The 12,094-nt window shown below is 40.0% G+C and overlaps 4 protein-coding genes across 5 annotated transcripts; 3 read left to right on the top strand and 1 right to left on the bottom strand.

Annotated features, from left to right (window-relative positions):
• The first annotated feature begins 1,889 nt into the window (after positions 1-1,889).
• On the top strand, positions 1,890-5,815 carry LOC104787342 (uncharacterized). Of its 2 annotated transcripts, none has more exons than XM_010512914.3 (12): positions 1,890-2,065; positions 2,445-2,603; positions 2,713-2,795; positions 3,252-3,327; positions 3,443-3,510; positions 3,771-3,873; positions 4,295-4,419; positions 4,513-4,596; positions 4,786-4,932; positions 5,072-5,180; positions 5,274-5,393; positions 5,475-5,815. In XM_010512914.3, the coding sequence occupies exons 2-12, from the start codon at positions 2,516-2,518 to the stop codon at positions 5,546-5,548; spliced, it is 1,077 nt and encodes a 358-aa protein (XP_010511216.1). In that variant the 5' UTR covers positions 1,890-2,065; positions 2,445-2,515; the 3' UTR covers positions 5,549-5,815. The 2 variants fall into 2 exon arrangements, with proteins under 2 accessions (XP_010511216.1, XP_010511224.1); XM_010512922.3 differs by having other exon boundaries at positions 1,897-2,065; positions 2,453-2,603.
• Positions 5,680-7,142, top strand: LOC104787357 (small ribosomal subunit protein uS10m). The gene is made up of 2 exons (XM_010512932.3): positions 5,680-6,359; positions 6,513-7,142. Exons 1-2 carry the CDS (start codon positions 6,024-6,026, stop codon positions 6,909-6,911), a joined length of 735 nt encoding a protein of 244 aa, XP_010511234.1. The 5' UTR covers positions 5,680-6,023; the 3' UTR covers positions 6,912-7,142.
• A 224-nt stretch (positions 7,143-7,366) lies between these two features.
• On the top strand, positions 7,367-10,273 carry LOC104766128 (DEAD-box ATP-dependent RNA helicase 9, mitochondrial). The gene is made up of 7 exons (XM_010512940.3): positions 7,367-8,083; positions 8,174-8,301; positions 8,384-8,795; positions 8,919-9,017; positions 9,106-9,330; positions 9,413-9,574; positions 9,658-10,273. Exons 1-7 carry the CDS (start codon positions 7,649-7,651, stop codon positions 9,970-9,972), a joined length of 1,776 nt encoding a protein of 591 aa, XP_010511242.1. The 5' UTR covers positions 7,367-7,648; the 3' UTR covers positions 9,973-10,273.
• Positions 10,274-10,326: 53 nt separating this feature from the next.
• Positions 10,327-11,937, bottom strand: LOC104787372 (DNA-directed RNA polymerases II and IV subunit 5A). The gene is made up of 5 exons (XM_010512948.3): positions 11,807-11,937; positions 11,446-11,663; positions 10,925-11,104; positions 10,714-10,827; positions 10,327-10,621 (listed from the first exon to the last, which is right to left on the bottom strand). The coding sequence occupies exons 2-5, from the start codon at positions 11,641-11,643 to the stop codon at positions 10,496-10,498; spliced, it is 618 nt and encodes a 205-aa protein (XP_010511250.1). The 5' UTR covers positions 11,644-11,663; positions 11,807-11,937; the 3' UTR covers positions 10,327-10,495.
• Between the last annotated feature and the right edge of the window lie 157 nt (positions 11,938-12,094).

Here is a 12,094-nt window from a genome sequence, read left to right on the forward strand (position 1 = left end):
GGTAAAGGTCAACGGCAGAAAACGACCTCCGTGAAATTAAAAGATTATGTTGTTGACCCAGCTGGTACGTTGTTATGGGGCGTTGGAGGAGAACGAAACTTTTGAAATCGTTTATTTGCCTAATGGAAAACATGCAATCGGCAGTCAATGGGTTTTTAAAGTCAATTTTCAGTCCGATGGAACCATCGAAAGATACAAAGCATGACTCGTTGCAATGGGGAATAAACAAATAGAAGGAGAGGATTATGGTGAAACATTTTCCCTAGTTGCAAAAATGGGTACGGTCCGATTGTTCCTCGATACAGCCTTGAAGAATGGTTGGATGGTGCATCAAATGGATGTGCACAATGCTTTCCTCCATGGCGACTTGGAAGAGGAGGTGTATATGCGGTTACCTCCAGGATATCAGTTGGACGATAAAAACAAGGTGTGTAAGTTGAAGAAATCGTTGTATGGGCTCAATCAAGCTCCAAGGTGTTGGTTTTCTAAGCTGGCATCAGCTTTATTATCTTATGGTTTTGACCAAGCGTTGGGTGATTATTCATTGTTCACGTATGAGAAAGGTAACACTCGAATCCATATACTCATCTATGTTAATGATTTGATAATAGGGGGAAGTTGTCCAAAAGCTACGGAAGAGTTCAAAGAGTATTTGTCTTCTTGCTTTAAGATGAAGGATTTAGGAGCCTTGAAATACTTCTTAGGTATAGAGGTTGCTCGGAATGAATGGGGGATATATCTTTGCCAACGAAAGTATGCCCTGGATATCATCGCCGAGACTGGTTTGTTGGGGTCAAAACCAGTAGAATTCCTGTTGGAAGATCATCACACTTTGGCCGTTTCCAAGTCTCCGTTACTGTCTGATCCAAAGTCATTTCGCAGATTGTTAGGACGGCTAATATACTTGGGTGTTACACGTCCTGATCTGGCATACTCGGTTCATGTGTTGGCACAATTTATGAAGGAACCAAGACAAGATCATTGGGATGCAGCTATTCGAGTTGTCAAATATCTTAAGTTTGATCCAGGTCAGGGCATTTTGTTGCGATCGAATACAGGGTTCCAACTCACAGGCTGGTGTGATGCGGATTGGTCACGATGTAAACAGTCGAGGAGGTCAGTCACGGGTTACTTTGTTCAATTAGGTGACTCACCTGTCTCTTGGAAGGCAAAGAAACAAAAGACTGTGAGTAGGTCTTCGGCAGAATCAGAATATGGCAGATTTAGTTCAAGAGTTAATATGGTTGAAGCGCATGTTGGGTACTTTGGGAGTTATGCACATTCAACCAATGTTTGTACATTGTGACAGTAAGAGTGCTATTTATATTGCAACAATCCTGTTTTCCATGAGAGGACGAAGCATATCGAAAATGACTGCCACTTCGTCCCAATAAGGTCATCACCCGAAATATTCTTCTACGACATGTCGACACACATTCACAAGTGGCTGATATATTAACGAAACCCATAGGCAGAGATGGATTTCTGCAATTTTGGTCCAAGCTAGGCATACACAATTTGTTTGCTCCAGCTTGAGGGGAGGGGTATTGGAGAATATGCTATAACAGTCTCCGTATTTGTAGTAACGACTTGTAGATATTCCTTGATTTATGATTATTGTTAACTAGGTCCTAATATCTGTAACCCTAAAACTATCAATGAAGGCACAAAAACCTTTTCACGCATCTGAATCTTCTTTAGGTTAGCTTCATCATCGAACAAGTTCCTATAACAAGTCCCATATCGCCTTTGAGTAAAATGGCTAAACAAAAAATAAAAAAAATTGAAACTAAACATAATTCCTCTCCTAAAAATCACCAATTAAGAGAATATAAGGGGTTTATACGTAAATAACTATACGTACAAAACTGATATGTTTAGTAAATTGAGGGGTGCAATTAATAAATAAAGAGAGACGGAAAAAAAGAGACGCCGTTCAATTTCACCGCAGAAGAGAAGAAGAAGAGGAGAAGGAGCCTTTTGTTTGTCTCTCTCTCCCGGACTCGGAGATCTCTTCTCTCTTCTTCTCCCGGCGCGCGCTTCATCCTCATCATCTTTGATTCGGGTACGATCTCTTAAACTCGATTTTTGCGTCTGGAATTATCTTAGTTTCTTCTCTTCTTACGCCATTGTTACGCATAAGATAGGAATTTATCCAATCTAGGGCCTGTGAAGATCATACTTAGAAAAAAATCGGATTTTTGTAGATGAATTCGTTGTGGGCAATGTGGCCCTGCATCTACTTGGTTTCTTAGCTAGACCCTTTTGATAGAACTGCCATGAAAGCTCTCTGCTTTGTCGAGATCGAGTAATATTTACAACTTTAGAAGAGAATTGGGTTCTAATAGGAAAGATTTAAATCTAATGGTTTAATTGGTGTATCCATTGCCAAATTGTGGGAGTGGAGTTGCATGAATTTGGCGATATCTAATGTTGGTTTGTAGTTTTGTAGAGGTCCTCCTCGGAATTGGATTTGCTTAAGAAGTATTTATTATCATCGAGGGAAGCTGCTAGGATGGGTGTGAAGCAGGCTCTAAGGAGCATCGATGCGTTTCCAAGAGCAGAGGATCATTTGTTGCAGAAGACGCAATCTGGTGCAGTTGGTAATGGATCTTTGTTTCTATTCACTCTTCTCGTTGTTTGAGAAGCCCTCTTTTGAATGCTTGATGTGTGTTTAAGCTTATTTTAACATTAAATTTGTTGTTATTGTAGTATCAATTGTTGGACTTCTTATAATGGCCACTTTGTTCTTACACGAGCTGAGTTATTATCTTAACACACTTACAGTGCACCAGGTATGTATATAGTTCGAGCGGAATCTTGTGCTTTATATATACTGCCCTGACTCTAGAAGTCTAGCTTAAAAACGGCTAAGGATATACGTATAAATTGCAGTGAGTGATCTTCCGCTCCATCTGTTATCCTTGAGATTCTTTGATGCCACTCTAGTTAGAACTATGTATATTTTTCATTGCCTCATTGATTTTGTTATTGTTGTGAACCATGTATTTTTCACTAGGTAACATGTCTTGAGTGTGGTATAATGCAAATTGCGTTGAATGTCTCAGTCGAAATTTTTGCAGTGATCTATACCATTAGGAAAACATGGATTTGAAGTCACTCTGTTGATTCAATCTCATTGATACCCTTGTCATTCTCTGTCCATCTGACTGACTCGTAGGAGTTTTTATCATTTTTTATATTACAGCTAATGTAATCAAAATGGAATTTGTATCATTTTTTTCTTCTAGATGTCAGTGGATCTAAAGCGTGGAGAAACTCTACCAATACATGTAAATATGACGTTTCCATCTTTGCCTTGTGATGGTAAGTGAAATTCGCTGATCACATAGTAGCAAAGGCTATATAACGTTCTTTCCTCCACACTTTCTCCAATACTTGTGGTTGTAAACTTCGTCATTTGAGCTTACTTGTTTTGCAGTATTGAGCGTGGATGCTATCGACATGTCAGGGAAGCATGAAGTGGATCTTGATACAAACATTTGGAAGGTAAGATGAATGCAGATCACAAGTCTTTTTCACATGTTTTCTCGTCCACCTTATTTAAATTACCGAAGTTTGTTTTGTTAGACTGTGCGTAAAACAGTATAGCAGTTCATACTGTTCATATATAGGTGAAACATTCTATTTGAAGGGAGCTGTTTGGATATTTCGCTTAGCATCTTAAACTCTCACTTCTTATGGCATTTTGCCCTAGTTGTACTTTTTTATCAGCGAGTTTATTGCTCACTAATTGCGGGTATCTGCAGCTCCGTCTCAACAGTCATGGACATATCATTGGCACAGAATATCTATCTGATCTTGTTGAAAAGGGGCATGAGCATGGTCACGGTCACTCGTCTCACAAGCATGGTAACATTTTAACTTTTTGAGCCTTTACTGAGTTTTGTACCTTTTGTGACGAGCTTCTTTTTCCTTAGCTGTCCTTTGAATGTATATATGTCTTGTTACTTTCGGAAGAACAAATAGTCATGTGCACGTTGGTTCTATGTACTTATCAAAACGTGTATTAACAATAGTGGATATGTAAACCTGAAAAATATGATGTACACCTTTCTCAAATGTGTTGTAAAATACGGAGAACTGAATTAAACAAATTTTGTGCTTTCAATAAATTTTAATGGGAACCTTACTAGTTTAATTGAGGCGCAGTATTAACGTGAAACAGAGATGTAAGAGAGTCCCAGTGATAGGTGTCATGGTAGCTATCTTATTTTGGTACGAGAATAGAGACTTAATCATGTACACACTTTATCTTTTGTGCTTGCTGAAGATGGCAAAGAAGAACACAAGAATGAGACCGAAATCGAAACATTGAGTTCTCTAGGCTTTGATCAAGCTGCTGAGACTATGATTAAAAAGGTGAAGCAAGCATTGTCAGATGGAGAAGGATGTCGGGTATTAATCGTTGCTCTTGTCAATATACAAACTAGAGATTTTGTGTTACCGGCTTTTAAGAAAACAGAGACTAATCTTTTTGCTGTTTCTCAGGTCTATGGTGTCTTGGATGTACAACGGGTTGCTGGAAACTTCCATATTTCAGTGCACGGGCTGAACATCTATGTTGCTCAGATGGTAGGTATCATTATTATCTCGCTTAATTAGCCATCCTCTTATCAGGACTTGAATGCATAAGTGTAACCAAGAACAGACTTTAAAATCAGATTCGTTAAACTAGGTTGATTAAAGTACGATGACATAAATTCATTGACGCTAAATTGCTCTCATCATTTGAAACAACTAATCGATTTACCTTCTGAACAGATATTTGGTGGTTCCAAAAACGTAAACGTGAGCCATATGATTCATGATCTATCCTTTGGGCCGAAATACCCGGGAATTCACAACCCACTTGATGACACAAACCGAATGCTGCATGACACCAGTGGAACATTCAAATACTATATTAAGGTGCTTATCCAAATTCCTCACAGTTCTGCTTACTTATGTCTCTCTGCTGAGTATATATTTTTAAACCTCATTATATGTTACTTCGAAATCATAGGCTTTATTAAGTCGAAGTCAATAATTTCTTTCTGGTATGGCGCAGATTGTACCCACGGAATATAAATATCTTTCGAAAGACGTACTGTCAACAAATCAGTACTCTGTAACTGAATATTACACGCCGATGACTGAATTTGACCGGACATGGCCAGGTTAGTTGAGCGAAGTACATTTGAAGTATGCACCTGATTCTTATTATACTCTGTTTCTGTTTTGTTTGATGTGCATGTGCTTTCCATTTTCAGCTGTCTACTTCTTATATGATCTTTCACCAATCACTGTGACAATCAAGGAAGAACGCCGTAGTTTCCTCCACTTAATCACTCGGCTTTGCGCTGTTTTAGGCGGTACCTTTGCTTTAACAGGTTCGCCCCCATCTTCGGTGGTCTCTGTCTCAACACGCATCTTTTCAAAATCTTTGTCTAACATATCATTGTCTTAAACAGGAATGTTAGATCGTTGGATGTTCCGTTTTATTGAATCTTTTAACAAGAATCCGAGTACTAGAAGCATACACTAGCGAAACAGAAGAGTCAACAAAAACAATGAGAAGCGGAACAAAAAACAAGGAAGGAAGAAGAATATATCTGGCCTTCTGAGACAACTCACCAGAGGTTCTAGGATTTGATGATACGTTTACTAAGAAACTCTAGAATCCATGGATATAGTTTTTTTTTTTTGCATATTCACTCTCTTATGTATTATTACTACTCTGGTTTTTAACTAGTTGAGTTATTTTGTAATTTTTATTCACTTTGGCTTCATGAGATTTTAACATTTTTGCATCCTTTTTAACTTGTCTCTCAAAAGTAAAAGGAAAAAAAAAAACATATCCATAGCTCACCGTAGTTAACGTATACTCGTCGCAGGCAATCGTTACACTTCTGTGTGTTTCGAGTTTCGACTGAAGAATCAAAAACCCTAATTGAGATTTTTCACTTTCGCTGCTTCCAAATCTCTGATTCATTTCTTCCGTCTCACCGTTGAATCTGAAAATGATCACCGGAGTACTCCGCCGATCTTCACTGCCGTCGAGGCACGCTCTCTCCGCCGCGTTATCCTCGTTCGATTCATGTCTTTCTCACAATCTCACTCCAGCCTCCACCGCAGCCTCCTCCATCACCCCTCGATTCACTCTCGCGTCGTCTCCGAACTCATTTGGTATCACAGCGAGGAGGGACTTCCACATTAGATCTGAGCCGCCGATGTTTGTTCCCGCAGGAATCGCGTTTCACGGTTACGCTACTGCTGCACCAGAGATTAAGAAATCTAAGATTAAAATTGCTCCAGAGAATGTCAAACCATTGAGTAGGAAAGAGATCGCTCTCCAGGTACTTGTTTCTCTTCTCTCATTTCATTCTCTAAATCGAATTGTGTCAATATGTTATTGCTTCACCAGATTCACAGAAACGTCCTACAAATTTTGATGTTTTTTTTCATGTTGTTGAAATCATTTGTGTGTTTTGTGTGGGTTTGAAATGTAGAAAGAGGCAGCAGCTGAAGAAGAAAGCACATCAAAGATCAAAGGAACCAAGATTTGCATAGCGATTCGATCTTTCGATAACCCGGAGAAGCAAGCTTGGTGTCTACCTCCTCACACCCGTAAAGTTGCGATGCCGGACACGCGTACGCTGTACACTGTGCTAAGGTCGCCTCACGTCGATAAGAAGTCTAGGGAACAGTTTGAGATGAGGTTCAAGAAACGGTTTCTTGTCATCAAAGCTCAGAGTCACGAGCTGAGCAAGAAGCTCTTTTGGTTGAAACGTTACCGTATTCTTGGAGCTCAGTATGAACTTCAGTTCCATTGCAAAACCCGTTTGGATATGACTAAAGTGTTTGGCAACATTAATGATGGCTCCACCACCACCACCGTTGCTCAGTGAGATTTGTGTGCTAGAAAAGGTAATCATTTTTGAAGAAAGTTTTCAAGACGCAACCGGGTTAGGTTTTGACCGGAGGAATCTGCAATAATTTCGAAACCCTTACGGATCCAAAGAACTCAGACCCTCGTTTCAGATCAAATCCTGTAGCTCTTTTCTTGCTTTAGTATAAACTTGTGTCTTTTGTTTGGAACGATTCTTAAAGATCAATTGAGTTTCAATGCTTTCAGTTTATGCTCATTCTATTAGTATAGGGTTTGATGCATCCCTTCTGAACCAGAGCCTGATTGATTTGCCACCACCGGAGAGCCAAAGGAAACATTGAGAGTCAATCCAAAATGATTGCAGAATACAAGAGTTTGAAACTCGCAAGTCATGGAGTCTAACATTATAAACAGAGCACAAAACGAATTTGAAAAAAATAATTAGTTCAATCGTAATGAAGATTAAGCAAGATCAGAAATCATTAACTCGGTCTTTGCTTTGCATCCAAGAACACAACTTTGGGGTCAAGCGAAATCTTTTTAAAACACGCTTGCACGTGCACGAACATACCATACACTCACCCGCAGGAGATTATAACAAAATGCACCCTTTTATACCCGCCTTTGTTAAAATCTCTCTCTAAACCCTTTTGCCGTCTCTTCTAAAACCCTAATTCTCATCTTTGGGGTTTCACATTTCTTTCACACTTCTCACCAGATAACCCATCACTCACTCTTCTTCACCAATATCCGAAAATGATCAGCACAGTACTCCGCCGATCTTTCCTCGGCACATCACAGCGTACCCTCGCCGCTTCGGTTACCTCCATCAACGCGGCTCTGTTTCATCACCTCGCTCCATCCGCCGCCGCCACAGCCATAGTCTCCGATCTAGCAAATGGGGATGCTAAAGTCAAGCCTCTCCTTCCGAATTCGAACCCTTTTGGTCTTAAAGTGAGAGACTTTCATGTTAAATCTGCGCAGTCGGAGTTTAGATCGTCGGTTGTTTCTTCTGCTGGGTTCGCGGCTCAAGAGTACGCTTCTTCGTATGAGAGTAGCGATGGTGTTGATTCGGAAGGTGTTGGTAGTAGCAGTGGTGGTGATGGGCTTGTCATATCTGAGCTTGGTATATCTCCGGAGATTGTTAAAGCTTTGAAAGCTAGGGGTATTGAGAAACTCTTTCCTATTCAGGTAATACATATATGATCTTCTCTCTGTTACATTTGGTTATATAGATCAAGATGTTGAACTGAGTTTTTGATGTTTGTGTTGGTTGAATAGAAAGCTGTGTTGGAGCCAGCGATGCAAGGTCGAGATATGATTGGTCGTGCAAGGACTGGAACTGGAAAGACACTTGCTTTTGGGATTCCTGTTATTGACAAGATCATCAAATTCAACGCTAAACATGGGTTAGTGTTTATTGTACATCTATGGATCGTTTCAGATATGTTTGTTTCGTTTGGTTCTTATGTTGTCTTTTTGATGTGACAGTCGTGGGAAGAATCCTCAATGTTTGGTTTTGGCACCGACAAGGGAGCTAGCTCGTCAGGTTGAGAAGGAATTTAGGGAATCTGCTCCAAGCTTGGATACTATTTGTCTCTATGGAGGTACACCGATCGGACAGCAAATGAGGGAGCTGAACTATGGTATTGATGTGGCGGTTGGAACTCCTGGTCGTATCATTGATCTGATGAAAAGAGGAGCTTTGAATCTATCAGAAGTTCAGTTTGTGGTTCTGGATGAAGCTGATCAGATGCTTCAAGTTGGATTTGCGGAAGATGTTGAAATTATATTGCAAAAGTTGCCAGCGAAACGTCAGAGCATGATGTTTTCTGCAACAATGCCGAGTTGGATCAGATCGCTAACCAAAAAGTACCTGAATAACCCTTTGACAATTGATCTTGTGAGTGGTCTTATACCTGCTTGTGTTTGTATCTGAGAATTGTTCAAAATTCCTGAATGGCTTTAGCAGAGTAGTTAATGAGGTGATATTGTTTTAATGACACATGTGCTGCTATGTTATTAGGTTGGAGATTCAGATCAGAAACTTGCAGATGGGATTACAATGTATTCTATCGCTGCAGATTCTTATGGAAGAGCATCCATCATTGGTCCTCTTGTAACTGTATGTTTTCATTTTTTTGCTTTAAAACCCGTTATATGTATCTCGTTTTGTTTCCACTTGTGATTTAATAAAATCTTCTCCTTTACAGGAACATGGCAAAGGAGGAAAATGCATTGTCTTTACCCAAACAAAACGGGATGCAGATCGCCTTGCATATGGATTGGCGAGAAGCTTCAAATGTGAGGCTTTACACGGTGACATATCCCAAGCTCAGAGAGAAAGAACACTTGCTGGTTTCAGGGATGGGAATTTCAATATTCTTGTTGCAACTGATGTTGCTGCCCGTGGACTTGATGTACCTAATGTTGATTTGGTAAGTTTAAACTACACTTTTTCTTGCACTTAACTAGTTATGTCTCACATTTTATTAAACCTATCTTGTGCTTTGTGTGTAGGTAATTCATTATGAGCTTCCTAATAACACGGAGACGTTTGTTCACCGAACGGGGCGAACAGGTCGTGCTGGAAAGAAAGGTAGCGCGATCCTCATCCACGGTCAAGAGCAATCCAGGGCTGTTAGAATGATTGAGAAAGAAGTCGGAAGCAAATTCAACGAGGTTAATAATTTTTCTTACCCTCTTACCATCATTTTTTTGAATGCTTGTGTAACATTTCTGTATCTATTTTGTTTTGAATTCAGCTCCCTAGCATTGCTGTGGAGAGAGGAAGCGCAAGCATGTTTGAAGGAGTCCCTCGATCTGGAGGGTCCTTTGGAGGAGGACGATCAGGTGGTGGTAGTTATGGTGGCAGCGGTGGCCGTTCAGGTGGTGGTAGTTATGGTGGCGGTTATGGTGGCAGCGGTGGCCGTTCAGGTGGATCAAGCAGCCGTTACTCTGGTGGTTCAGACCGTTCTTCAGGAGGTTTTGGGGGATTTGGTTCAGACCGTTCTTCTCAGTCAAGTGGAAGGAGCAGCTTTGGTGGGTTTGGATCAAACGATGGTAAAAGGTCTTACTGAGGAGTGTTGGGTGGGTTCTGGACCTGATCCGGCAATAATGGAGTTGACTTAGGAGAACTCAGTATGAGTTAAGTAGTTTATCAAGGAGTCGAGCTATATATAAATTCTGTAGCTACTTCTTGTCTCATACACAAACATAAGTTATATCATTATTTCACATTCTCTAATTTATTTTACTTCTCAATTTGAGTGAAGACCTTTACTTCCCCCCTCTTCCATATATTGTAAGCTCATTTGCTCGGCCATCATAAGAAACTCGAGTTTTGGATTAATTCAAGTTATCCCAATGGCTTTATATGAATTTAGTGGTTTCATGATCAGATAAGATCTTGCAAGCTTTCGGATAGAAGTCTATACAAAAATTGTTCTAAGCTTTAATTCTCATATCTGACAAACAAAAATAGAACACAGCAACAATTTGGTTTAGTACAAAAGCATTACTCTTTTATGTTTCACAACTCTCAGCGTTCAACTCTCAGCGTTCAACTCGCAGTCCGACCCACAAAAGCTTGTTTTGTTTTGCTTATACGACATAGCGATAGGTAACATAACGACCAGCAGTTTCACTTGGACGAATGATCTTCACGACTTGCCCACGTTTCAGTCCAAAGTATCTTGCGATGGGATCAGTCACTTGGATTCTCGGAAGCTAACAACAGCCACAAAGGTTCAAACTTAAATTACACAAAACCACAAGAAGCTTATCATCACTAAAAAAACAATGATTTTAAACAGACTAACCTGTGTTTCCTTCACTGTGTATCTCTCCAGTAAAGTTTTCTTCTCTTCGGTGGTGAGAACTTGATGCTCAGGAACAAGAACATGTTCTTTAATGTTCACTAGCATCTCGGCCTCCTGCATCAACCACCCAATCATAATTCAGGATGGTAATGTGTACAGAGTGGATACATCATCATGAGAACAAAAATCAGTGTATTTTTTGTTTCTTTACCTGGAAAACTTCCAAATGAAACTTAGAAGAGATCTCACTAATGCAAGTTCGAGCAAAAGGGGTCAAGTTCTGCTGCACCACCAAAATAGCTCTGTAAACATTCTCTGATTTCATCCGGTTGGTGTACATCTTCATCGTCTTAACTCCAACTTTCGCCTCATCAGGGAAGAAAATATAAAGCTACAGCAAGAAGAGCACATGGAATCAGAGACGAACACCACAAAGAATCAAACCCACCCAGAGATACCAATCTTGCTCTATCCTATGGCCTCAAAATACCATCTCCACAGCTTCCTTACCGACTAAAGAGATGACATTTATCGATACCATCTTCAAAACTTAGCTCTCTGTAACAATTCCAATGTCTACTTACTAAATGAATCTCTCTCTAACACATCTGTTCTCACACTCAATCTAAACCAATTAGATAAACAATGATAGAGTCTCTAGTCTCAGACGAAAGAAACACTAACGAGGAGCTGAGTAAAACACATTGAAGAAGACAATAATATCATACAAACCTGATCACTGTTATCATTTCTCTTAGCCTTGAGAGAAACAAGATCCTCCCTTTTCATGTTATCGCCATGTTTCCTAATAAACTGATGCTTGGTCATCGTAAGCTCAGAATCCGCGATAAAATAGCCACGGTCCTTTAACATCTGCATCAACGTCTTGTGGATTCTGTACAGCCGTTTAATCTCATCTTCCGTCAACATCTTCTTCTCCGATACTCAATCTGCAGACACACCAAAACCGAGGGCGTAAGAACCAAACGACACACGAAATTAGGGTTTCTACAATTTTAGGTTTATTATAAATCTCTTAACTTTGAGATTAATCATACACAGATAAGTCACTGATGATAAGGAGAAAACTCACGTTTGGATACAAAATCACAGAGACGGTTGAAGAAGCAATTTACAGAGAGAGAGAGGCGAAGTCGAAGAAGAAGAAGCGGCGAAGCTTTCCTTTTACCTCCGAACCCTTTTCTCAGTTCTATTATAATGAAGCTTTATTGCACATGTAACCCCAATTTATAGTAGCTTTCTGTTTTAACCCCTAAACTTTAAACTACAATCTATAGTGATCCAGAAAAGGCCCAATGGGCTATAATTTGGGTGAGACGACCGACCCGACCCGACCCGTAGATCGATCACACCTAAACCC

This window comes from Camelina sativa, chromosome 1 (assembly GCF_030686135.1).
Source record: "Camelina sativa cultivar CO46 ecotype springtype chromosome 1, ASM3068613v1".
Taxonomy (NCBI): Eukaryota; Viridiplantae; Streptophyta; class Magnoliopsida; order Brassicales; family Brassicaceae; genus Camelina; species Camelina sativa.

What these genes read in the sequence shown, in the direction of transcription:
- LOC104787372 (XM_010512948.3), bottom strand. Translation starts at nt 11,643, where the DNA reads ATGTTGACGGAAGATGAGATTAAACGGCTGTACAGAATCCACAAGACG. An exon ending in GAAATGATAACAGTGATCAG is followed by an intron (nt 11,105 to 11,445) that starts GTTTGTATGATA and finishes TTCTTGCTGTAG; the next exon opens with CTTTATATTTTCTTCCCTGA. An exon ending in ACACAGTGAAGGAAACACAG is followed by an intron (nt 10,622 to 10,713) that starts GTTAGTCTGTTT and finishes GGCTGTTGTTAG; the next exon opens with CTTCCGAGAATCCAAGTGAC.
- LOC104766128 (XM_010512940.3), top strand. Translation starts at nt 7,649, where the DNA reads ATGATCAGCACAGTACTCCGCCGATCTTTCCTCGGCACATCACAGCGT. An exon ending in AGAAACTCTTTCCTATTCAG is followed by an intron (nt 8,084 to 8,173) that starts GTAATACATATA and finishes TTGGTTGAATAG; the next exon opens with AAAGCTGTGTTGGAGCCAGC. An exon ending in ACCCTTTGACAATTGATCTT is followed by an intron (nt 8,796 to 8,918) that starts GTGAGTGGTCTT and finishes CTATGTTATTAG; the next exon opens with GTTGGAGATTCAGATCAGAA.
- LOC104787342 (XM_010512914.3), top strand. Translation starts at nt 2,516, where the DNA reads ATGGGTGTGAAGCAGGCTCTAAGGAGCATCGATGCGTTTCCAAGAGCA. An exon ending in GACGCAATCTGGTGCAGTTG is followed by an intron (nt 2,604 to 2,712) that starts GTAATGGATCTT and finishes TTGTTATTGTAG; the next exon opens with TATCAATTGTTGGACTTCTT. An exon ending in CATTCAAATACTATATTAAG is followed by an intron (nt 4,933 to 5,071) that starts GTGCTTATCCAA and finishes GGTATGGCGCAG; the next exon opens with ATTGTACCCACGGAATATAA.
- LOC104787357 (XM_010512932.3), top strand. Translation starts at nt 6,024, where the DNA reads ATGATCACCGGAGTACTCCGCCGATCTTCACTGCCGTCGAGGCACGCT. An exon ending in GGAAAGAGATCGCTCTCCAG is followed by an intron (nt 6,360 to 6,512) that starts GTACTTGTTTCT and finishes TTTGAAATGTAG; the next exon opens with AAAGAGGCAGCAGCTGAAGA.